Source organism: Manis pentadactyla, chromosome X (genome assembly GCF_030020395.1).
Source record: "Manis pentadactyla isolate mManPen7 chromosome X, mManPen7.hap1, whole genome shotgun sequence".
NCBI classification, from domain to species: Eukaryota; Metazoa; Chordata; class Mammalia; order Pholidota; family Manidae; genus Manis; species Manis pentadactyla.
Window position 1 is genome coordinate 35,894,255 of NC_080038.1, and position 26,072 is coordinate 35,920,326.

The following is a 26,072-nucleotide window of genomic DNA, read 5'->3' on the forward strand; positions in this document are numbered from 1 at the left end:
GCTCAGCTGAATTTCAATAAGCGCATATAATTGGTTGAATAAAGACTAGGTCGGAGCAGAATTATATTTAAAAAATAAGGAACATTTGAGAATAAAAGTTGAAATTGGCAGAAAAATTCAATGCCCAGAAAAAAGTAACAAAATTTATATTAATTACTTTGCTCTGACAATGTTAACAAATACCACCAAGCTGAAATTCAACATTTCTATTTGTATGACTTTAAAATATAACAATATTGATTTTCCTTCAAGTTCTCAAAATTAAAACACTTTTTTACTTTACTGGTAAACATTTTTATATCCCTACATGTCTCAACTGTGAACACACAGTTTGAATGTAAATAACATTATCTACTATTCTTCTTCTTCTTAATCTTATGGAACATTAAAAGAAACATAAGTACACTCATAGTTTTAGAAGCTGTCTCATTGTTTATATTAAATGAGATGATCCCTATAAAGCCCTGAATGATGGCATTCTTAACTAAATAAAGTACAGAGTTAATTCTTGCTATAATATTTGTGATAAAATAAATTTTGATGAAAGTCAACCTGTGTACAGCTCATAACAGATTTTGTTTACGGATAGATGTTTCACTAATGACATGCCTCAGAGTAGACTGAATCCTGAGACTGTTCCTAAATTTTTAGAACAGACTACTGACTTATCAAATTGAAGGCTATTTATTATATACAGGTTTTTATTTCTTACTGAACATTAGTATTTGCAAGCAGTAAATACCATTCCTACCTCCCCCAAGCCAAGGTTTAGAAATAGGAAATTCAGAAGTATATACATATCCTCACCTTGCAAAAGATCTTCAGAACAAGTTTCTAAATAACATGTCACATATGCAAAACCAAACAAGAGCAAAATTAACTGCCTGGCTGCCAGAGTGAGACATAAATGCTGAGTCTTGCTGTCAGTTTCGGAAAGGTATTTTGTGCAGAGGTGGGTTTGATTTTCTAAGTTGAATTTCTAAGATCACAGCAATAGAAAAAGAAAATTCTGCTCTAGTACAGAAGGTTTTATTTCCAACTTTGTAAAAAGGATTCTTCAGTCCTGCTGATATAAAAGTAGAGGTAATGTAATTACAACTCTTTGAAGCAAAGCCTTAATGAAAGCTATCCACGAGAAAAACAGCATGATATGGAGTTCTCTCAACAGACAACCTGGACTTGCAGAAACATATTAATGGCTATTTTTTAGGCTTTTGAAATATGAATGAAAACTTATTTACCAGATTATTAAAATATATTCTTATCTTTCAATAAGGAGAACACTGTGGAGCAGATGCAAGGATAAGCTTATCAGTGGAACAGAATACACATTTCTAAGCAGACGCTTGATGATACATGAGATTATATGAAAAATAAATGGTTCTCAAAGGGGCAGGGCAGGAACAAATTAGAGGAAAATTTAAGATTCTGTTAGTTAAGATGTGCTGGTCTTGCAAAGTGGGGTCAAGTGAATTTTTAAAAAGTTCCTGTGTGACTGTTGGCTTTCCTCCTTCAGAAGGAATTACTGCAAATAAAAGAGACATCACGAAAGGCATCAGAGAAGGAAGGGATGCATTCATAAGTAGGGCTGTGTTTATTTAAAATAAAAAGGCAATGTGTAGCTTCACTTCATATCACACCAAAAAAATTGTAAGTGGATCAAAGAGTTAAATGTAAATAATACAACCACTAAAAGACGTAAGTGACTAAGTCATCTGTGGATGGGAGAAAACTATTTATTTATAAAATGATAGAAATAACTAGAGGAAAAATGCATTGACTTGACTTTAAAAAGTAGATTATTTTTTGGTCATAAACCATAAACAGAAATAATAGGAAAAACACAAGGTGGGTAAAATGTTCACAACAGACATGACATTTACTAGAGAGCCTTTTATGTCAGGCATAACTTATAAAGAAGTCAGAAGAAATTATTAGAAACTCAGAATATAATCTGAATTATGTCAACTCAGAGAAGACACTAATTAAGGTGCACTCCTGGACTGGATGATGTTGTGTCTTTTCCATAGCTAGCTGTCCCAGCTGGGAACACACACCTGCCTGCCTGCAAGTGGTTGGTGTAGTCCTCAGCTCAGTTTGGTTTCCAGATGAAGACATGGGGGGCTGGTTGGGTGGTGGCAACAACAGACTCAGATCTGGAAAATGCTAGGTTTGTCCTTAACCTGTTATGCCTCTTATTTTGCCCCTTCAAGTTCACATGCAAGGGAATGGATAACAAAGAAAAATATGTTTATTTATGTACCCCTTTACTGTGCTATGTGCTAGACATGCATTATCATCATCTAATCTTCATTGTGGTGACATATAAGCATGAGACTGCATTTTACACATGAGGGATGCATGCTGGTGATTTTTATTCCATAGACGTTGTCTCTGCTAAGGTAATGTTTTTCATTTTCCTTTAATTCTGTCCAAGCATGATGGTAATTACTGAAATGTTTTTTTTAAAAACATAAATTGGAATTAATATGTATTTTGGGCAAAATATTCTGTTTATCAGTCATCAAAATGTTGTGATGTCAAAAACCCCACATCTTAAAGATTAGTCTACTTGCTATCATAAATTTGTATACTCTGTGAAAGCTCTGTGTGAAAAATGGACAATAGTTCCATACAAAAGCATGTAGGTTCAACAGAAAGAAAAACAAATCAGATTAGAGGATCTCACCCTTATTAATTTTGCTTCTGGCCCAGGAAATGTGTAAAGAACCATCTTAATGAGCTTTGGAAAAGGTTTCTAATTATGGTTTGGAAACAGGTGTTGATGCACAGAATCTCTTTTTGCTTTAGTAAGCCATGCAAGTTATTTCAGGAGCAACAGTTAACTCTTACAGTTATACTACTCTGGTTTGATAATTCCACGTATAATCATTTTTTTAGTTATAAAACATTCCAACATATAATATAGGGAAAACACAACCTAACAGGCAGCTAAGCACCCATCACCAAAATTGAATAGATGTTAATGTTTGGCTCTATTTGCTGAACTGTTTCCTTGTACCCACATATAATCCAAAAAGTTAGATATACTAATGTTCACCCTGAGGTAGCCTCTTCCTGAAGCTAGTGTATTTCACTCTGATGTATATTTTTATAGTTTTATAATGTACATATGCATAACATATGCATTGGTTTTTGTTTTTAAAATTTACATAAATAGTATCTATTACATCCTTTTGTAACTTTTTTCACTCAAATTATGTTTATGTTGATACATGTAGGTCTCATTAACTCCTTTTCCTTAATGCACAGAGTTGTCTTGTGCAAACAGACAACAGTTCAGTTCTCCATTTCCCCTAACAAGGGGACCTTAGGTGGTTTCCACTTTTTCCCTATTAGAAACTATGCTCAAGCTAAGTCTCTTGTACACTCTGTGCACATGTGTGGAATTTCTCCATGGTTGACACCTTGAAGTAGAAATGTTTGCTTATAAGGGTATGCACTTCTTCAGTTTATCTCAGTTGGACAAAACTGCTCTCCAGAGTGATCTGACCAATTTATACACCTATTCCATCTCTAGTAAGATATGAGTTCCTGTTTACCCATATCTCTACCAGTACTTGGTTTTATCAGATTTACTAACTTTTGCCCATCTGGTGGGTGTGAAATGGCATCTTCCTGTGGTTTGAATTTGCACTTCCCTGATTACAAGTGAAATGGAGCATCATCTCATGCTGTTTTTGCCCATTTAGATTTCTTCTTAGGTGAATGGACTGTCAGATCTACACTTCTCCCTTTTTTTTCCTCAATGAGTTGCTTATCTTTTATTCTCTTCTTTCAAATTGTTTAAATAGTTCTTTATATGTTCTGGATACTAATCTTTCATTGTTTATATGGGTTGCAAATAACTTCTACCAGCATGGGACTTGTCTTTTACTTTCCTTACAGTTTCTTTTGCCAGACACCAGAAGCAAAGTAAGACAGTTTCTAATCAGTCATCTAGATAAGCCCTGGCCCTTTGTATATACCCCTCAAGGACCAAGCTAAAGAATTTGCAGATGAAATTATCTTGTAATTAGACAGCTTGGCATTTCAGTCATAAATAGTATATAGGAATCCAAATGAGATATTCCCTGAGAACATAGAAATGTTTTGAGTTAACCTACAAAATTCAAACATCTGAGTACAGATATGCAAATGATTTTAGAGCACAGAACATCTCCTAGACCTGTCAAATGTATTGACATTTTTAAAGAAAGAATTAGCCATTCACTAGGGGTGAGGGAAGATTAGAGGAAAAATTAGAAAAGAAAGGGGAGGAGCAGGGGGAGAGCTCGAACTGGGAAGATGCTGGTATTGCCCATTTGAACACAGTCCAGGGGTAGAGTCTTACCGGTGGACCAGGAGAATTATCATCCCATTGGTAAGCTATGGAAGCTATGGTGGGGCTGGATCCAATAGGTCTTTTTAGCCCTATGACATTAAACATTAGTAAATCATGATGGAGAGGCAGCATGACAGACGGGTTAAAAGGGCAGCTGTTGCAGCCAGACTGCTTGAGTCCTATTTCCAGCTCCACCACATACTATGTAACCTGGAACAAGCTCTCCTTCTTCTGAGAAAGCAAGACTAATAGGAGTACCTAAGTCATAGTGTTGTTATGAGGACTCAGAGAGTAATTAAGGTATCTGGCCAGTAGGAAACATTCAATATGTGTTATCCAAATACTCAAATGCCAAGGGAAAGGCAGTGGAGCCATATAAAATGGAATGGCCAGAAGCTGAAGGTAAATGCCATAATTAGGAAGACATACAGTGGAAGCCGACCTGGAGTAAATGAGGTGGGGGGAATAAGCTCATGAAGGGTGACTTAACTTTAGCTTTCATTATAAGGGCAATGTCCAGAGCAGGAGCAGTAACAGACCCATTCTATTTTGTGGTGGTCAGACCCATACTCTGGAAGTCGAGCAAGGAGAAGAGGAGAGTGAGGGTACCTTGCAAGATGCCAGGAGAAAGGCAGTTGAAAGAGTGGGACTATTTAGCCTTAAAGCAGAAGACTAAAGGAAAGACAGTAGAGCAAGAATATGTATGTGTGTGTGTGCACACATACCTCTGAGGGCAGGGAGAAAGAAGACCAGTGAAAGACAGGAGTTGCAGGCAGCATGTTTCACCAGATTATAAAACAGTGTTTTCTAATAATTACAGATCTTAAATGAAATGGAAAGCCAGTGAATTATTTGCCAATAGAACAGTTTCAATATAGTATGGATTCTCAGCAGGCTGGGAGGATAGCAAAGCATTTCAAGTGTTTAATAAAGTTTGGATTAGATGTTCTTTAGGTCCCTTTAGTAGAAATTTGGGGTTTTGCAGAATATTCAATGCTTAATGAGTGGCAACCAGGGGCCGCCTGCAATCATGTGCCATCATCGAGTTGAGTTGATGACAGTAATGCCCTCAGAGCCACTCAGATGTGTGCAGGTGGTGGGTAAGGAGGCTGGTTGCTATATGGTCAATGGTCCCCAAACAATTTCCCTGAATCTTTTTTAGCAAATTTGTCCAATGTCCCTTGCTCAGCACACAGTAGGCATTCATTAATATTTATTGCTAGAGAGACTGTTTAAATTATATCTAAAATAAGTTGATGGGTTCTGGGAGCTTTGTGATATTTGTTAGGTTTCCTTGCTTTCTTGCTGATCCTTGCCTTTTTTCTGTAATCAGAGTGGCTGAACGGGTTGCCCCAACACATTCTGAAATGGGGATAAGTCACCTTTGCTATAAACCTGGCTCAACAGCATGGATCTCTGGTGAGAATGGCAATCACTCTCATGTGCTATATTTTTAAATTTTATCCAGTGGCAAACTTTTGGACCAAAAGATCTGAATGCCTTTTATTAACACTGCTGGCAATGGTATTATAGGCCCTTTCCTGATGTAGACATTTCCTTTTGATGTTTCCTCCCTCTTCTCATGTTCTATTACTCACCAAGACTTTCTAGTACCCCAATACCACCTGATCCCCGCCCCCGCCCCATGTTTCTCCTTTCCTGTACTCAGCAGCACTTCTTTCTCTTCCCCAATTCAGTTTTCTCTCCATATCCTACTTTCTCTTTAAATCGCCTTCTCACAATTTAGTACCCTCTGCTCTTGGGTGTCCCCTGCTCTATCAGAAGCAGAAATATTTCATGTCTGCATGGAAATTCAGTTTGTACTCAGAAGAAAAACACTGTTTCCCCTCTATTGAAAACAACTTTCAGCTGGTTACAGAGGGAACTGATGAGGTTTGCATGCGTGTTCATATTCAGTTCCCCTTTGTGGCCAGGGAGACTTGAAAAACACTGGAACACACAGGGTCAGCTCTTGTAGGGACTGATTACAGAGTTTCAAATATATGTGGCAACTAGTGTGTGAGAGGGGTCAGCTAGGTAAGTACATGCAGGTCTCAGGCTCTGAAAGCTTGCTTTTGTGATCCTGTATAGAAGGAAATCTTGATTAGTGAGGGCAGCCTAGCATGGTGTGGGAAAGCTGCCAAAAGGCAAGCTAGATTATTTATCTTTCTACATCTTTTTAGGCTCTAGGACTGGAGATGTCAATGAATATACCCAGCTCTGAGGATCGAATTCGCACAGACTTTTCTTCTAGTTTTACCAAAAATCTAGTTTAATATGCTGGAAATAGAAAAGAAAGGGAGAGGCTATTTACAGAGGATGTAAAGTACAAAGGAAATAGAATGCACCTCATAACACAAGAAATAATCAAAACAAAATGACAGCTCTAACCCTGATGTGGGACACGATGGGCATGCCTTTGTAAACTTAGTGCTTCTTTTTTGGAATGTTGTTCAAGAAACAATGGACTCTGGTACACATATCATATGAATCCCCAAGGAAAGAGCCAATACACTGCACTTTGAGGGAAAAATATAAAAATATATGAAAACATTACAATTGCAGGCATATTTAAAAAATGTGGTAGTTTAAAAATGGTAGATCAAAATTCTCTGCAGTTTCTCCAATCCAGAATTAGAGTATTTGCCCAACTCTTAAATGTGGACAGGTTTGACCAATAAAATGTGGTGGACCTTGCATGATATCAGAGCAAAACCTTAAGAGGCCTTGCAGCTTCGTTTTGTTCTGGAAATCTGAGACCATCATGCTGTAAATAAACCCAGGGAGAAAGGTCACATGGAAAGAGATGCTCAGCCTGCACCACCATCCCTGCTGAGGCTCTAGACATGGGAGTGAGCCCATTTTGGACCAACCAGCTTCAACCTAGCTGACAGATGACTAAGAAGTTGCACGAACGACCAGGTGAGACCGACAGAAGAACTGCCCAGCTGATCCCAGAACAAACTGCAGAACTGAGTGAACAAATAGTTGTTGTCATAAACCACCAAGCCAGGGGGTGCTTTGGTACACAGCAATAGATACATGATGCATATAAAATACAAACGAAAAGGATGTGTATCATTAATTTCTAAAAACATGATGATCAATACAGTAATTTTGTTAACAAAAGAGACAATGCCTTGAATTATTTTACTTGAAATCTGTGTGTGTGTGTGTGTGTGTGTGTGTATGTGTGAGTGTGTGTGAATGACAGAGAGAGATATATCTATTTTCCAAACAAATCATTGCAGGGTGGGAAGTGGCCGGGTTGCTGAAGATTTAGTAACAGACCATGTGTTCTCAGAGATAAATGAAGTGTATGCTCCCCCGATGGAGATAGCTGAATAATGAGGCAATGGGTTAGGGGGTCTCTTGAGATGAAAGGATACGCACAGTTTGTTAGGCTGACAGGAGGATATGACTACAGTGGACAATAAAGGTGATTTCTCCTAGACTCTCTTCTTGAGGTGAAATATACTTTAAATTACATTTATTAGTAGATATGACATGTTGTTTTCATTACAAGTCTGAAAGTATCTGGCTTTTAAAACCATGTCCATGAATTACTTGACTAAAAAAAAAAGTTAAAGAAAAACTGAAAGAGATGATAAAAACTTTCATATACTCAAATGTCAGAATTTCTTTTTACCACTAGGATAACTGTATCTGGGAATGTTCCACAAAGGCAGCTCTGGTAAGATCTCTAGGACAAAAACAAAGCAATCCCCCAAGAACACACCCTTAAAGGCAGATGAGTGGCACCGGGTCTTCATCTTAAGGACAGAAATTCATTCTCCATACAATTAGTTTTATTCTATCACGTTTAAAGTGCTTTTCAGCTACTAACATAAAGGAGTTTATCGTTTTGTCAGAGCTTAAAAAGACAAACTTTTTTTGTTTGAAGTTTCTAGCTGGAAAATAGTGCAATGTGGGCCGCTTATAGTTCGACCTTTCATAGCAAAAGAGTTTAACTCGGGTTGGTAATACGTTGCCCTCTGCTGGCCAAAGCATCAACAAAGAAACGAATCTCTTACAGACTTTTTCTGCATTAAAATTTTACTGTGGTTTCTTCTTTCCAACTTTCCCTACCAGATTATTTCTGGATATATGGAACTCCAGAGAACTTAAATTTCCTGGCTTTAATAGATTATTCGTAGGTTTATTAAAACAATACATTTTAGGCTATTTTTTGATGTAGGACAGGAAAGAAGAGACAACGTGGCAATATTAGAAAGTATGCCACATATAGTGCAATTTGAGAAATAACTAAAACACCAAGACTTGTTTAGAGCGATACCTTAAAATTGCTACTTCCAGTCAAAAACGTCTGCATTCATCAAAGGATTACTGAGATGCAGCCACCAACATAAAAACTGCTTTAGACGAAGATCATCAATGAATGCTAAAATCAGTTGGGTGAAAGGGAAATAATACATCAAAAGAGCCTCAAAATATGACCCTCAGATTAATTGTCAATTACAAAAGGGAAAGGTATCTTTACAATGGAGAGTTGGTAGGAGTTAATAAATTCCCAGATTGAAAACTGGAAACAGGTATGTAAGTGAGATACATTTTTGGTCAGTGGGGATTCTTGGTCACTTTATCCAAAACAGTAAGCCAGATTCTGGTAGCAGCTAAGAATATGGGGTGTGAAAGCACACAACCTGGGTTCAAATATAGGCCTTGTATACCACTTATACAACCATCACCAAGTTGTTTATCCTCTATGGACCTAAATCACCTCATCTAGAAAATGATAGTAATAGTATCTATCCCAGAGATATTTTAAAAATTAAATGAATAAATACAAATATAAAATGACTTCAGTGGCTGTCATTTATTATTATTTAAAATTTTCTAGAAGTGGTTCTCAGGAAAGCTTGTTATTTTAATACTTGGGGCTTTTAATAAAAGAAAGTGAATACAGATATTAGCAGGCACAGCAGGTAAGACCTCAGACACCCAACTCTTCTTCATCTTCCCTTGACATCTCTCTAATTTCCCCTTGAATAAGGACAGGAGGTGACAAGGAGCAAGGGACTTAGCCTTAAGACAATTTTATGTAGAAAGTCAAAAGTGATTGGTAATAAAATGCCCAGGAAACCTTGGTCTTGGGAAGAAAGGGACAGTGGTGAGAGATCTGGGCACTAATATTTGATTGCTTCTTAATTCTCTAAATCTCCTTGCAACCCAGGCCACTGTTTCCCAGGGTATAGGTCTATGCATGTGTTTTGTACCTGTGGCAATATGATGGCCTAACTTATTTTTAAGATTATCATCATATACTTCACTTTCAGGAATTTTCATCTACTTTTGGCTTTTCAAAGAACCTGTAAAAAAAAAAAAGGTAGAACCTGTAAAAAAAAAAAAGGTAGGTTCTGAAGCATGAACCAAATTTGACTGACTCAAAGATGTTGAAATTCAAAATTTGGCCGTCCTCAAAAATATTTTTTGATCCAATGCTGAAGTTTCTTCCCTTCCCTAAATCAGATAATTTCCTATGTGCTTTCCAACTGCCACCTCATTCCAATTCTTAGGACTGCTACCAAGGCTGCTACAGTGTTCCTGACATGTGTACGTCAGAAGATAATGTCTATTTAGTATATTCAAGCCTATGTGAACAGACAAAAGCCAAAGGTGAATAGTGAAGCTCTGATAAGGAAGTCCACTTACGTTTTGTCATTAGATGTTCCTTAAAAAGGTAACCACTTCTCTGCGCTATTATAAATTTCCAAACTTTGGGCTGTAATTTCTGTTTTTAGAACAGTTCTTGAGGGAATATTCCATGGTTTGCTGAGAAACCAGTTCTTAGGACCAAGAAGAGGTTCTTCACACTCTGATTAAGGGTAGGACAGCCATGATTACAGCTGCTGGTAGCAAGGGCCCGAAAGCAGTGCAACTAGACAGGCCTGTGGCCAGACACCACATCCTGAAGAGAGCAGGGGGCTCACAGAGGCATGAACAAACCGCAGTTTTGAATAATAGGTCTGTGCTTTGCTCCTCCTAAAGGTACCCAATGGCTTGGGTGTGCACTGAATTGAATCAAGGCTTCCACTGTCCCCCTTTTGCAGAAGTAATTACCTTTTGAATGTTATGCTCTAATGTGGACTGAACAAGGCATGCTGTTCTTTCTGCACAACAGCCTCCCAAGTGCCCTGAGCTCCTGACTGGTCAGAGAGAATACTTAAAAGGCCGACTTTTAGTAGCCAGTTTAGACACTAGCTTGGATAGCCCAAAATAATTGTCTAGTTGAAACACAGAGATTCAGGTATGGCTGAGCTGTCCTGTGTCCTCTGGGTTCTGGCTCTGAGAGAAATTGGTAAGGGACCCTAACCCTAACCCCTGTAATCCACGTGAGTCAGGAAACCTCTCACGCACCCCTGCTGTATAGACCTCACCATGGATTGTCAAAATAAACGACCACATGCCTGCCCTTTGAACCATTCTTACTGAACCACTCCAGATGAATTCTGGGGCCAGATTTAAAAATGCAGTCGATACACACACAAATATCACAAAAGCTGGACACCTAGCACAAGGCAGGATGCATATGCCGGGTAACTACTCTTAACACCTCATAACGGTCAGAGCAGAACACTTACGAGAGCAGTATTTGGCTGATGACATAGGTAATAAAGAACTGTTGGGCAAGTGCATTTGGACTTGGACAACAGAAGCAGAACTTTAAAGAGGAGATGGATGGGAAAGATGAATGAGAACCAAAGAAAACTACTGGTAACCTGAATGAGAAAAGTCCAAGAGGTCACTTTTACAGAGAACCTGAAGTTCTTGAAATTTCTGCCAGACAAGTAGGAGAAATTGCATTTTGTTAATAATGTTGTATTCTCTGACATTTATGCTTTTTAGTGAATTGCAAGAAATATTTCCTAGTATCTTAGAAAAATATAAATAAAATTTCCTTTTATTTCAGTTAGGGAAGTCAAAATCACTTACATTATAAAGAATTTATACTGATATCTATGGGGTAAAAATTAGCTTAACAAAGTCCGAAGTTTTCAAAGATAGAAAAGAAATGGGCTTGATTTCTTTTTTAGTCTATTCTGCTGCTTTAGAGCAGAGAACAGGAAACTGTCTGAATGCAGTTGAAAGTACTGTTGCATGCCATGCATTCTCTTCTCTTTCCTTCCAGTTCCTGTGGCCTTGCAGAACCACTTTGAGTCACTGTTTTCTCCCTTTTCAAATTCATAGAGCATTTAAAGTCTGTACCACACATCACCCATTAATCTGAATTCTTGGCTTGCTTGTGCAATCATTCTTGAATTTCCAGAGGCCCTAAATTAGCTTGTGGCGAATATGCTTCTTCTGTGACCTCCACACACCACTAGAAACAGAGTAGGAACTCCAAAAGTTGTTAAATGAATTGCTTTATTTGAGAAAAACACAAGAGTGCCAAAAATCAAAATAGAGGAAGAAATGGCAAAACTTAAACACCTATGCAGGCAGTCTTGCCTCATAAATGATCAGTTGTCTGACAATCATGAAGCAGTACTTCTGACTCTCCCTCGGTTCAATGGTTGACTGACACCTGTGGTAGCCAGCTTCCAAGATGGCTTCTGACAGTCATCACCTCTATTCACCCCTCCCACACTGAGGCACTGGTGGCTCTGTGTGACCAACAGAATACTGCAGAAGTGACAGTGTTGACTTCAGAAGCTATATTAAAAAAAATGCATTGCAGCTCTGGTCTTGAGTCATTTGCTCTGGGGGGAGCCAGCTGCCACGCTGTGAGGACAGATGGCTGCGTGACCTTGGACAACTTATGTGACCTTTCTGGGGCTCAGTTTTCTTCACCTTTAAAATGAAGATATTTATTTCACAGTACTTATTTCCCAGGGGATCGAGAAGATTACATAAGGCATGCATGTCAAACACAGGGCAGGGTGCCTGGCACATCAGCAGCTTTCATTAAACGTGGCTAATACCCGTAGTGGTGGTAGAAGCTGCAGTAGCAGCAATTGATTGGCTGGGAGATGTGAAGATGAGAGAGGGATCAAGGATGACTCATGAATGACTGAAGAACTGATAGTATCATTTACTGACTTTGGGGACAATGGAGGTAATTTACTGAGTTTTGGGACCAAAGGTGCTTAAGCCTCAAACAGGTCATAGTAAAATTATCTTTCAATCACTTATAAACAGCATTCCATTTCTTTTCTTTCTTCTCTCAATTACTTCAAACAGTTTTTTGTTCTAAGTAATTCCTTCCTGGAATTTGAAAAACTGTTGAAGTAAAAATGACAGGAATTCTAGAGGTCGAATTACTTAGTGAGTGGCCGTGTAACCCAGGAGGAATCACTGTTCTTAATTAAGAACAAGTGGCAAATGTTGCAGATGAAAACAGTGGCAGAACGAAATCCAGACACTCAGGTAATTCTCACTTTTGTTTTAGAGAGTAATATTAGCAGACATTAGGAAGAATTTATGAAATAAGCATTGGGGATTCTGAGAAATGGCAAAGTACTTCTATTAATTTTAAATGAAGATTTACTGATAACTAAAGTGCTCAGGCTTGATGAAATGAGATTTCTGTTCCCATTCTCAGACTCCCACTGGTTTAACTACCCAAGGGAGAGTAGTGCATGATGCAAGTCTGACTCCCCCGCTGCACACACTTAGTTTTCATTTAGTTACAGATTCATGGAGTGATTGATGAGATAATACTATACATAAAATTGGTTTCACAATTCCTCATATCATAATATAACTATTCATTTTATCTGAGGTATATTTGGTCTTTCAGATTCCTGCACTTTCCAGGACTCCCCAAATCCATTACGAAATGCTCCAAACAATGTACTACTTTGAATCTGAATGGAGGCAGCACAGGGTAATTTGAAGTAGAATGGGTTAGTTCATTAGTAACTAAGTTGGGAACCAAACCCCTGGGTACCTGTCTGTGCTTACAGTGTGCTGCTCTGGGCCTCACTTCTTTATCCTTAAAACAAAAGGTTTCCACCCATGGAAGATCATGAAGTTCCACTCCAGCTCTGAGATATTCGATTCTGGTAAGCTGCTACAGGCAGAACACCGAGTTTTGTTTCCCTTTATTCTTGATAAAGATGAATTACAAAGAGGTCATCAGGAAACAGTTTTAGAGACAAGTTTGTTCCAATATTTTATTGGGTTATTATGGAGTGGCTCCTTCTATCACTGTGTTGTACAAAACTAACTAGCTGTGGGGCTTAAATCTTTGAACTTCAGCCAGGCATGCTAATAAAGCTAACTGAGGTGTAACCAGTTCATGAAATAATCATAAGGAAGTACAGTATAATAGTGTCCACTAACTTCCTCCCACTACAAAAATAGAGAAATGAGGGTTTTTTTTTTGAGGAGGTAGTTGTTACATTTACCATAACTTTTGAATTTCTTCAATACTCTATTTAATTTCCTTTTCTTCCCGCTGTACTAGGTGTCATACAAGAATCTATTCACACTGACTAGAGCTGAAGGACGAGTGATGATTGGAGAATTTTAAGTCTGAAAAGTAGCACCACTACCTTGAACAACAAAGCCTGGGGTTGGCATAAACTTCTCGTACAGGTGAGACTGATAACTTACTTTTAGCTTGAAAGTTAACTCTATAAAAATTCTAACAGGACTAAAATGTTTCAAGTTTGAAAACTGATCATTTAGAAAGGCAGTCAGCATATTCATTATGTAGGTAACCATTAGTAACTGAAGTTAGAGTTGTAGAACTTGTTTCATTTGTCAAATTAGCAGAGAGACAATATTTGCATGAGTGACTGAAGAGACTTCTGCTGGGGGGAATGCAGACTTTTAGACACTTTCTGGAGATCAATTTTGCACCTATAACATGTGATTTTTATTTGACTTCTTAAGCTGCTCAGTGTTTTCCAAATTTTAGAAAAGAATTAGCTAGTAGTTTTGTAATCAAAGTTTATTTTTAAAGGAGGGGTAAATAGTAGATACAAGTTTGATGTTTGGGAAGCTCAAGTGTCATCTGTTCAATAAAGCTAGCCACTGTGAAAGTCTTTTTACCTCCCTTCTGTTCCGAAGCATTTGCTGATGTGAAATAGAAAAGCAAGGCAATGGTAATGAGTGACATGAGATAGCAGATTCTGTATGAGGTGGTCTAGTTAAAAAAGAAGAAAAGGAATACTGTGAGTAATATGGAAGTGCTGTTACCTTTACAGATTTTAGTATATAATTCATTATCTACACAAGGCAGGGGCTAGTGTTTTTCTTTAATATCATCATAAAAGGAAGCTCCATTCCTTAAGTAAAAATCCACTTTGATCAGATAAATTTTTTCTAAAAAAATCAACTGGCTTATTTCACTCTTTATTTGGCTCATTTTTAAATCGGACAAGTTACAGATTAGGTTTTATATATTTACAAATGGATATACACTAATTGCAGCCAGATTCCAGTTCTCCAGGCTGCACTGGATTCAGATACAAACTCACCCTGAAGCATATGGGCTACTTTCTAAAAAAATAAAATGATAAATAAAACGATAAAGACACTGGTAGCAATGAATGGTCTCAGCATTTGAACCCTAGAGGCACTGCAGGACCCTCAAGCTTTCAAGCCTTTGGATGGCGGTTGTTTGGTTTAAAAAATTATTTCAAAATTATAAGCATATATGGAAACAAAATCCCTACTTTTGTAATCCAAGATGTGAGAAAACGTAACTGTGATTTCAAAGAGGGGTAGAGAGTAAAATAGCCCAGAGGGGCTGGGGGCCTTTAAGAATCTCAGAAGGCAGTGTACGGTAAAATTTTTTGTGTTTATCAAAAGAGAGAATGTGGTTTAAAAAAAAGATTGAGAATTCCTATTTCTAGATTATAAAAGAATGGAGCATGTGGTACCTAGAAAGCTATGGTTGAAAACACAGAAATGCAGCACATTTTGAACAGAGCTCATGATTCTTATTTGACCAGAATCCAGTGATTTTTGTTATTCCCACCTGAAAGAAATAAGGAAACAAGAAAAATAAGAATGAAAAGTAGTTTGTATGTGACAACACTCCATGTGTACCTTCTGAAGCAAGAAAGATTTAAAAATAAGACATGAAAAAGCAAAAGTCACACAGACATTTATGCTGTGATTAAAGTATCTTCTAAAAAAACATTCTCTGGAACACCAAGATACTAAATTACACACAAAGACACATGAGGGCGCTCTAACCAACAAGCCTGGCAACTCCAGCTTTGATACAGAATTTTAAAGTAAACATCTTATTAAAATATGATAGTTTAGCATTAAACATTTGAAATAAGAAATTACTGACACCCTCTGGTAAAAAAAAAAAACCTGGGATTTTGGTGTTTCTCCTTGGTTATTACACCTTCCTTCTACTCAATTCAGGATCTTGCCTGAGCATTTATGTATGTAGAATTAAGTTTACTTCTGAAATATGAAAAGAAACTCTTCTAATATTATTAGATTACAGAGAAGTGTTTAACCTAGCCATGAAAGGATGCCATTTTGAAAAATATTTATGTAAAATTAAGGTGATTACTAAAAATCAGTCTTCAATTAATGTGACCACAGAATACTTCTGCAACATTTTCCCTTGGCCAGTATGTATTGCTTGTATGTGCCTTAAATTAAAAAAATTTGCTTTTCTAATAATTAATTTATAATTGCTTTATAGTCTAATATAAGAACTAAAAATTCCTCTAGCATAAAATGATAAATCTCAGGCATTTAACTATTTGTATCAAATTTTGTTTTTAGACCAAGGCATTATCCACAATAATCATCTTCTTGCCTTTATTTCAACTGGACAGTCCTGATTAGAAAAGGTGAGCAGGCATCTATACTTTCCCTTTCCACCTAATACATATATGTTTACTGTTTCATTTCATCCAGTGCTTTTAAAAAAACGATTTGACTTAAATACCATCTACAATTTTAATGTTATCTGCAATTCTGTTCTAGCTTCTGTGACAAAATTCAAGAAAACTTGATATAAATGAGTAACAACTCAACATGTATTCAGCCATCCAGGATCTCTTCCATGGCTTTACCAATCATTTACGCCTTCCTTTGTATCATTGGTCTCTCTGGAAATACTCTCTCTCAATGGGTATTTCTAACAAGAATCGGTAAGAAAACATCAACGCACATCTACCTAGGACATCTTGTGACTGCAAACCTACTTGTGTGCAGTGCCATGCCTTTTATGGGTATCTATTTCCTGAAAGGTTTTCAATGGGAATACCATTCTGCACAATGCAGGGTGGTCAATTTTTTGGGAACTCTATCCATGCATGTAAGTATGTTTGTCAGCCTCTTAATTTTAAGCTGGATTGCCATAAGCCGCTATGCTACCTTAATGAAAAAGGATTCCACACAAGAGACCACTTCGTGCTATGAGAAAATATTTTATGGCCATTTACTGAAAAAGTTTCGCCAGCCCAACTTCGCTAGAAAACTATGTGTTTACATATGGGGAGTTGTACTAGGCATAATTATTCCAGTTATTGTATACTACTCAGTTGTTGAGGCAACAGGAGAAGAGAACGTGTGTTATAATCGGCAGATGGAACTAGGAGGCATGATCTCTCAGATCGCAGGCCTCATCGGAACCACCTTTATTGGATTTTCATTTTTAGTTGTACTAACATCATACTATTCTTTTGTTAGCCATCTGAGAAAAATAAGGACCTGTACATCCATTATGGAGAAAGACTTGACTTACAGTTCTGTGAAAAGGCATCTGTTAGTCATTCAGATTCTACTAATAGTTTGCTTTCTTCCATATAGCATTTTTAAACCCATTTTTTATGTTCTACACCAAAGAGAGGACTGTCAGCAATTGAATTCCTTAATTGAAATAAAAAACATCCTCACTTGTCTTGCATCAGCCAGAAGTAGCACAGATCCCATTATATTTCTTCTTTTAGATAAAACGTTCAAGAAGACACTATATAATCTCTTTACAAAATCTCATTCACCACACATACAACCCTCCCATTGACATCTGAATAGAAAACACCACCAAATAGAAAGTGTCCTTATGACTCAGTTGGGACTCTAAACTATATGACTAACAGGTCATAGCTTAGCTGGTAACAGGCACTGAGAAAATCTCTTTGATCTGTAAAAGTAAATAAACAAACAATCACAAAACTTACTTTACAGTACTACTTATATGGAAAGTTGAGATGGCAGAGACTTTCAGAGGCAAAAACCAAGCATATTGAAAGGATCCCACTGCATATGAAACCCACAGACCATTTTCTGTTGAAACTCAACCATGGATGCTTCTGTTCAGAAAACAGTATTTCATGACTGTAGGATAAAGAAGCAAATGGTTTATGACTTTTGTGCTGTCTAGTAGTTAGAATACAAGGGTCCATCTATGACTAGTATTTTGTTGGTAACTTTAAAAATGAGTGAAAGAAAAAAGTGAGTAAGAAATTTCCACCTATCTAAATATATGAAGACTACAGTACAAAAATCCAGGGTTTTATAAACACATTATTTATTTGGTTTTATCTGGTGCATGTTACTGGGAGAAGCAATATTCATGGATTCTAGTATGTATTAAGCAGATGTTATTTAAAATTAAGCTTAAATAATTGGACTAGGATTTGTAAACAACATAAAAGGCTAATATGAAGTCATTATATGCTGATCTTCACCACATTTTGTAGATTTTCATCTGTATTCAATATAATGTTGTTATTAATGACAAACAGTACCTGGCATGTATATATGTTCAATTAAGTTTTGTAAAATAAGTGAATGAATGATAAGGAAGTATAATAGTACTGTTTGTTGAGAGACTGTTCTCTGTTTCAATCCTAACTCTACCTCTTACTTAGCTGGGCAATCTAAGGCAAATTACCCTCTTTGGATATTAATTTCTTCATTTGTAGAATGGAAATATGCTCTGTAACTCATAGGTAATATTATTAAATGAGAAGATGTTACTATTATGAGTAGCTAGCATTTACTAAGCATTTGTTATGTGACAGGCACTCTGCTTGTTTGCTTTACATGTATTACTTTAATCATCACAACCTTAAAGTATGCCAATTTACTAACAAAAAAACTGAAGTGCATAGTTAAGTAAGTTGCCCAAATTTTCTCCAATATCTAAGTAAATCTAAAAATAAGCATTTCTTAATGGTCATTTCTTTCTTCCATGTAATCCTGTAAGATAAAAGATGGTGACTATATTCTGTACTATATACATTATAATTAAAAAATTTTTAATGTGTCTTTTATCTTCCCAAAAAGATCATAAGCACCTTTGGAGCTATAGTCTATTTTCTACTTCTGTTTCCACAGTACATGCATCCTCTGCTCAGATGAGAACCAAACAAAAACAGCTGAATAAAACTGAAGTTGAATAAACATTAACTGTAACCTGCTACTTAGACTGCTTAAAGACTCATTTATTCTCTACATGGCAATTTCTTCAGTGCTCAAAAAGAAGTTGAAAGTAAGTTCACATAGCACTTCCAAGCCTTTAATCTTATAGCATGTTTTATTCCTGAATTAAAAATGTAGAAACAATTCACTGCAGATTCTAGAGCCATGTGTTCAAAATCACTAGAGGTTTTTTCCAACACATCTGTGTAATTTTCATTAAGAAAAGAACAGAAAACAAACAGTAAATATTTTTTTCTCCTTTTACTTCAATGCTTAACTAAGAAAAGAATATGTTTAGAGAAAAGTCTAAAAGAACACATGTTGTCTTCAACTATTTACAGTGTACATCTTTTATAGTAGCAATCTGATTTCTGGCTGATTAATTTGCAGAGACAAAGGCAGACCTGGGAACTCCAGGTGACTTCCTAAGTGCTAGCTGTAAACAGAGGTGCCCAATCTAGTAATTTCATAGACATGAGAATCAGAGTATCTCCAAGTCGACCAGGAGAGTTCCTGACACATTCCACTTTCTCCACAGTTAAACCAGTACTTTTATCTGTACGCAAGTTTTAAACCCAAAACCCATTAAAGAGGAAATGAGATGATCATCAATAGTATTTGTTTAACATAAGTGATACTATATTAAATCTCACTGCACTTAGGAGTTTTAAAAATATGTAAAATGACTAAAAGAGTCATTAAAAATAACTTTACATCACCAATGTAAACTTTAAATAGAAGTTTTTCCCAAAGTAGAGTTTCCTACATTTAAAAAAGGCAGGAAAAGATGTATGTAATTTCTCTTTAAGTTACTCATTCTGATAGAAAATTCTCTTTTTAATTCTCTTTACTGAACTAGTTATCACCATGTTTATCTTTACACCATAGATTCTTTTCTGAACAGGTAGCTGTAAATGATGCTGAATTTTTTGTGTAATTGAAGAACTGGCTATTTAATGTCATGCTAAATATTTTATGTGAAATACTACTTTCTAAATTTACCCTAACTTTAAAGTATAGGTTTTCAGAAAAACAGTGTTTCTAATGTGTCTGTGGATTACAGTGAAACACAATTTCAGAAACCTCAAATTTTGACAGATAGGCCAATAAGATTATATCTTAACTATAGAAAACAGGCATGACAAATGTTAATTTCCCCTTTTATCCTTTCCATATAGACATTCTCATTAAGACAGCTTTCAAACTATTAATCAGGAACACAAACCATTAAGAATAGACAAGCAAAATTAGGAGACCAACTCAACCTGGAAGTGAGTTCCTACTCTCTGGGTAGAAATGGAATATGTGAATCCTATTCTGACTTGATAAGGACTTTCACAGACTATCTTGAGCTTGCAGTCTGCAGGGTGGGAGTTGTTATGAACAAATTTGGGAAGACAAGTTGAAAGGAAATCTTGCTTGACAAACCACAAAGGGAGCACAGAGGGACACTGGTTATCTGCTAGGCATTTCCATCCTGCAGCCTAATGCCATGAACCTTCCTCTGACTGCCCCCAAATTCAAATTGAGTTGGTAGTAGTGGGAAGAGTTACTACAGTAAAAAAGGTTTTACACCCAACGGAAAAAAACACTTTGGCTATAACACACATACTTGCTCCCCCGAGCTAAGAAGGAGAGGAGAACTGAAAGGACTTCCACCTAATAAGCAAAACAGTCCTTTTTTTCTTTTTAAATCAAGAGGTTGGCTTTTTTTTTTTTTGGAAGTGTGGGGTGGGAGAAGAGAAGCACAGCAGTTAGAAATACAAGATGAATTTAAGATGACCTTGAAATTCATGAGATTTTTCTAAGTACAATTATTAGAACTCCACATTCAAGCTGAACATGCACATTATGTTCTCATCAACTTAACAAAAGTAATGCAGAAGATTAACAGTGTGCTTTTTTATAATAAAGAATAAAATAAGTATGGTTTCATTTTAATGAGAATTTCAATTTCTTTACACAACATGAGGGACTTGTGAGAGTTGTGGTAAACTATATAAAAGAAATGTCAGCAACCAAGAGCAACAGAGTAAGAAATACTGTAAGAAATTCACAATGCCACGGTAACTAGTATGATGTGACCAACACCTGTTTACAGTGAAGTCTGGCCCTATAAGCAGGTGAAAGGAGAACCGAGAGCAGAAGGGGACCAAAGAGCAGCCAGGCGTGTTCATGGGTTTGCGAGGAAAACCATTACAAGGAAGCACACGCAGAAACGCTTGAGTGGAGGCTCCTGGCTGAGTGTCTATGAGACTGGGGTTTTGCATGGTTCTAAGAAAAACTGAGCCTCCAAACTTCCCAGGCACAGGCCCCACTTAGTATCGAAAGTGGCTGTGTGTATAGCAGTTTGCATTCAGATAAGCTCCTTAACTTCAACTTTGGTTACTAAAATTGTACATCAGTAACTCAAAACCACAGGAAGGTCTAAGGATTGCTTATGTCTCCACATCCAGCTGATGCATTGTGAGGCTGCCTCCAGGAGCAGGAGAGACAAGTAAATTCCACTAACTCTCAGTGCCTAACAGAGCCAACAAAGGCAGGCAAGGAGCCAGGAGTTGCATCTACCTTGACAACTGTACTATTTCTCACTAAAGTACTTTTAATTTGGGGGTGAGAGGAAGAAAAGAGAAAAGCACTGAAACATAATGAAAGTTTTCACATCCTTTCACAAGAAAGAGAGAAATAAAAGGGAAGAAGATGACAGGAAAAAAGTAGAAATTTGCATGCATGCTTTAGTTAATGCCTGTAGAGAGGCGAAGTATGAAAAACATAACATTATATTTTGACAGTGGGTCTTAACCAGGTGTGATTTTTGTGCCCCTGGGGACATTTGGCAACATCTGGAGACATTTCTAATTGTCACAACTTGGAGGAAATGCTACTGGCATCTAGTGGGCAGAGGTTAAAGGCAGCAATACACAGGACAGCCTCCTACAACACAGTACCTGGCCCAAAATGTTACTATTGTAGCTGCTGGGAAGCCCTGTACTATGAAGACACACCTCTCTGAATTTGAAAGGATTATGCAATTTCATGTGAACCTCCTTCTCCAAAGCAAGCAGGGTTCACTACAGGTCAAGTGACACCATATAGTCAAATCTAACGATACAACCAATCATTTTTATTTTTTCAATTTTAATTTATTATTTATTAAAGTATCATTGATATACAATTTTATGATGTTTTCACATAAACAACACTGTGGTTTCAACATTCACCCACATTATCAAGTCCTCTCCCCCTCTACTGTGGTCACTGTCTAGCAGCATAAGAAGCTACAGAGTCATTACTTGTCTTCTCCGTGCTGTACTGCCTTTCCTGTGACCTACTTATATTGTGATTGTGAATTACAGTGCTCCTTAATCCCCTTCTCACGCCCCAACTCCTCCCCTTTGGTAACCACCAGTCCCTTTTTGGAGTCTGTGAGTCTGCTGCTATTTTGTTCCTTCAGTTTTGCTTTGTTTTTATGCTCCACAAATGAGTGAAGTCATTTGGTATTTGTCTTTCTCCGCCTTAACCAATCTTTTTAGACTCAATTATGGTGATTTCAAAAAAAAATGCCTACCACGGAAAAAAAGTATTATTAATCAGTAAAATGCTAGGACCTTTGGGCAATGTAATGCTTCTGGATTAATGCCAAGAATATCAGGGAGAGAGGAGGGAGGGAGAGGGTATGAGAATATTCCTGCCTAGATGGAACAGATGATTAAATAATCTAACTTTCTCTAAAAGGAATGAAACATTGGCATGCTCTTCTCTTTTCTTTACTAAGTATAAAAGCAGAAAACTTTGACAGAAACTTTATCTACAAAAACCAAAATCTACATACAAATGAGATCTACATACAGATAAGTCATTGCATATATATCTGAATGTGAAGAAAAACTAATAGGCTGCTTTATTAACAAAAACATTAACAGTATAGTCAATGAAATTTTAAATTACTAGCCATGTGAAATGCATTGTTATTAAACTTTTTCACAACCACTACCTTAGAAAACCCTATAACAAGGTCTGAATAAAACTACTTTGGGTTACCTAAATTCCCGAAGTTCTACTAGCAAATCCTGTTGATACAACCCTCAAAATATATGTGGAGTCTACTTTTTTCCCTCTTCTACTGTTACCAATCTGGTTCTGCCACATAGGACCATTTCCTGTTTGACCGCTTCTACCTTGAGCCCCTATTCAGTGTATGTTCAGCAAAACAATGTAGCCCTGTTTCTGTGCACAAGTCAGAGCAGAGTCTGTCTTTGCTCAAAACTCTGGAGAAGCCTCATTTCTCTCAGAGTACAAGTCAAAGTCTCTCCCCTCCTTTCCTCTCTAATCTCACCTACTATCCACTCTCCGTATTGCTCATTGCCCCTCAGCAAGGCTGGTCTCTGTGCTCTTCCTCAAACAGGCTAGTTTATGCTCCTGCTTAGCCCCTTTGCACTGGCTGTTCCTTTTACCCTAAACACTTTTCCTTCGGTTATCAGCTCACTCTCTCTCCTCCTTGGACTCCTTGCTCAGATGTCATCTTCTCAATGTGGCCTGCTTTGATCAACTTATTTTTAAAATAGCAGCCCCTTATTTATGCTCATTGACTGGTAATTTGTCTCCCTGAACTAGAAAGTTAGCTCCATGGGGAGAGTGATTTTGTCTGCTTTGCTCATTGATGTAGCTCCGGTATCCAGAATAATACCTGACACACCATAGGTACTCAGTACATGTTTTTTTGGATGAATTTCCTAAGAAAAACACACTCAAATTAAAAATTACCAATTAGGTGAATGTGAGTATTCCACTTACCCATCTGAAATGTACAGATTTCAGGTACTGAAATATACAGAATATCAACATTAATGTGTGCCTTTTCTGGTGCTTTCCTCTCATTAATTTGCAGTTTGAGAGTTACTTTCCTCTCCCCTTCCTCAGCATGTTTCTGGGTGCTTCCTTAAAATTATTTGGCGTGTGTTTTAGAGGTAATAAACTGATTTAATAAAATCCAGTGCAAGGCTAACTTTGAACCTGTGCACACACAATTTTTTTTTGCTTGAACTGTCTTCTTGTCTCCATGTAACTAGCCCATGATACAAGATCAGGTTCAAACATGACTTCCCCCATGAATTTCTCTGGCTCTGTTTTTTAATGATATTTCTCACTCTCTACCTTGGATGATAATTACTTGTTTTGTCTGTCTGTGAAGATGACCACAAACAAGTTCTCTTTTCCTTGTACTCATATGTGGCATCTATAACCAAAAGGTGCAATCTCTTTCTCTTCCTCTTGAATCCAGCCTAGTCTTGTGACCTTTTGACTAACAGAATGCTGGGGACATGACACAGTACCAATTCTAGGCCTATGCTTGAGAGACCTGGCAACTTCCATTTTTGCTGGTTTGGAGCCCTGAGAAACTGTCCTCCTGCAGAGGGGGGCCATGTGGAGAGGGAGGTACCCTGAATGAGGGACTATGAAGAGGGCCTAGCCAGCTCCCAGCTGTTCTAGTCACTTCAGCTGAGATACCAGAAGAGTGACTGAAGCCTTCATGGACACTAGCCATGCCGCCTCAGCCAACAGCTTGTGAAACAGAATTAAGCTGTCCCCATCAAGCTCTGCCAAACTGCAGAATTGTGAGCAAATAAATGGTGTTGGTTGTTTGAAGTCACTAAGTTTTGGTGTGTGCTGATCTGCAGCAGGCTGTAATAGATTATTGCCTCATCTCCCTGCTGAGACCATAATACCTGTAGGGCTCCAAGCACAGTATTCTGCATGAAGTAGGCACTTGAATCTTTGTTGAATAAATCAATCAGAAAATAAATGAGAAGGTGAAGCACAGCATTTGAATGTAACTATTTTGGGGTATTATTTGGTTTTAGATTGTCATTATAGCACATATCATGGCTAATCAAAAGTTGACATATTATTCCAAGTATTATGGTAAAGTATGTTGTCAATCATTATTTATTACATGATGTTGAAATAATTACCTTTCAGGAACAATTCAAAATAAAGTTGCCTCTTGAGCAAAAAAGCATTTTTAATACAATGCTATTACATGAAGATTTTTTAAACTAAGACATTTTAAGCTTTCAAACTGTCATTTTACCATGTATTTTATAATACATACAAGGAGATATATTTTACTCTGTATAATGCAGTCTTATATTAATTGGATGCAAAAGAATAACAGAGTGCTACTATCATTGACAAATTTCCCCCTTTTATCTTTCCACAATTCTTATTCTCTTTGTATAACTGAAGAATACATTTTTTTATAGAAGTGCTATGTATCCATCGGGTTGTTCAGTGTTGAGTGTTGATAATAACTATCATTTTCCTATCACCACATTTGAAAAGAATGAATAAGATATTTACAACTAATTTACACTGATGTGTATTTTATACATTTCTCCAGTGGTTTTCATTTGCTATTATAATGTTCCACTAGATTGTTTTGGAATTACTCATGATTTCCCTCAGCTTTTAACCACAAGACTTTCAGTTAAAATTTCCCAAACGTTACAGAAAATTTAACTGAACTCTACTTAACTTTCTTAACCATTAAAATACATTGAAAAAGCCAGGCCTTTGATAATATGTGTTGAGGGAGGAGAGCACCATGTCTGTGGATGCTGTGGGTTAGAGAGAGGCCAGTGGCAAAACACCAGAGCATGCAAGTGGGCAACAGGGCCAGAGGGGTCTCGGGGCTCTTAGTGATTCGAGGCCTTGGAAAGGACTGGGCATCAGGAGGAAAGCCCACTGGTCTCCTTTCTTGCATGCCTCCATGTCCTGCCTCACAGTGTTATGAGTCAGGGACTGACAGTTCTCGTAAACTCGATACTGGGATCAAACAGGCAGAAAGACTGAATAATGGTAATATAGTTACAGTCCTAGAGGTACCAACTGTATGACATTTATAACTATGATTTCAGACTATGTGTGAAGCTACCTGCAAAGAAAATAAAATGCTGACTCTTCTAACATTGCAACATTACAAAAATATAAGTGTATAATAAAATTTTACTATGTAAGCCAAATTCTAATTTTCCCCCCAGTTCATTACAAATATTGTTCAGCTCTTCCTACTTGTTGGATTTTTCATTTCTCTTACACACACACACAATGGCAAAAGAGGAATAACAGAATTTTAGAATGCATTTACATTTTAGTAAGGAAACTGAAATTATAACAAGGTGTTCCTATTGAGAATTAAGACTGTGACTCTCCAAATACAAAGCAGTTATTTTAATTCTTATTTGTAAGTAAAATTAACTCTAAGATGCTCTCTATAAGAATATTAAAGAAAAGTTTCTGATCACTATCGTTGTAAGTCAGTTTCTCTTCACAAAAATTAAAGTTAGTGATAAAA

The 26,072-nt window shown here is 37.1% G+C and overlaps 2 protein-coding genes across 16 annotated transcripts in view; one reads left to right on the forward strand and one right to left on the reverse strand.

The window, feature by feature from the left end:
- The window catches only part of CASK (calcium/calmodulin dependent serine protein kinase), a 405,697-nt gene that overhangs the window by 162,458 nt on the left and 217,167 nt on the right, over positions 1-26,072 (reverse strand). The gene's annotated exons all lie outside the window — the stretch shown is intronic.
- On the forward strand, positions 9,701-26,072 carry GPR82 (G protein-coupled receptor 82). Of its 2 annotated transcripts, XM_057495318.1 has the most exons (3): positions 9,701-13,906; positions 16,070-16,137; positions 16,274-26,072. In XM_057495318.1, the coding sequence occupies exon 3, from the start codon at positions 16,308-16,310 to the stop codon at positions 17,313-17,315; it is 1,008 nt and encodes a 335-aa protein (XP_057351301.1). In that variant the 5' UTR covers positions 9,701-13,906; positions 16,070-16,137; positions 16,274-16,307; the 3' UTR covers positions 17,316-26,072. The 2 variants fall into 2 exon arrangements, with proteins under 2 accessions (XP_057351301.1, XP_057351300.1); XM_057495317.1 differs by having other exon boundaries at positions 16,070-26,072.

Coding starts and splice junctions, on each gene's coding strand:
- GPR82 (XM_057495317.1), top strand. CDS start 16,308: ATGAGTAACAACTCAACATGTATTCAGCCATCCAGGATCTCTTCCATG.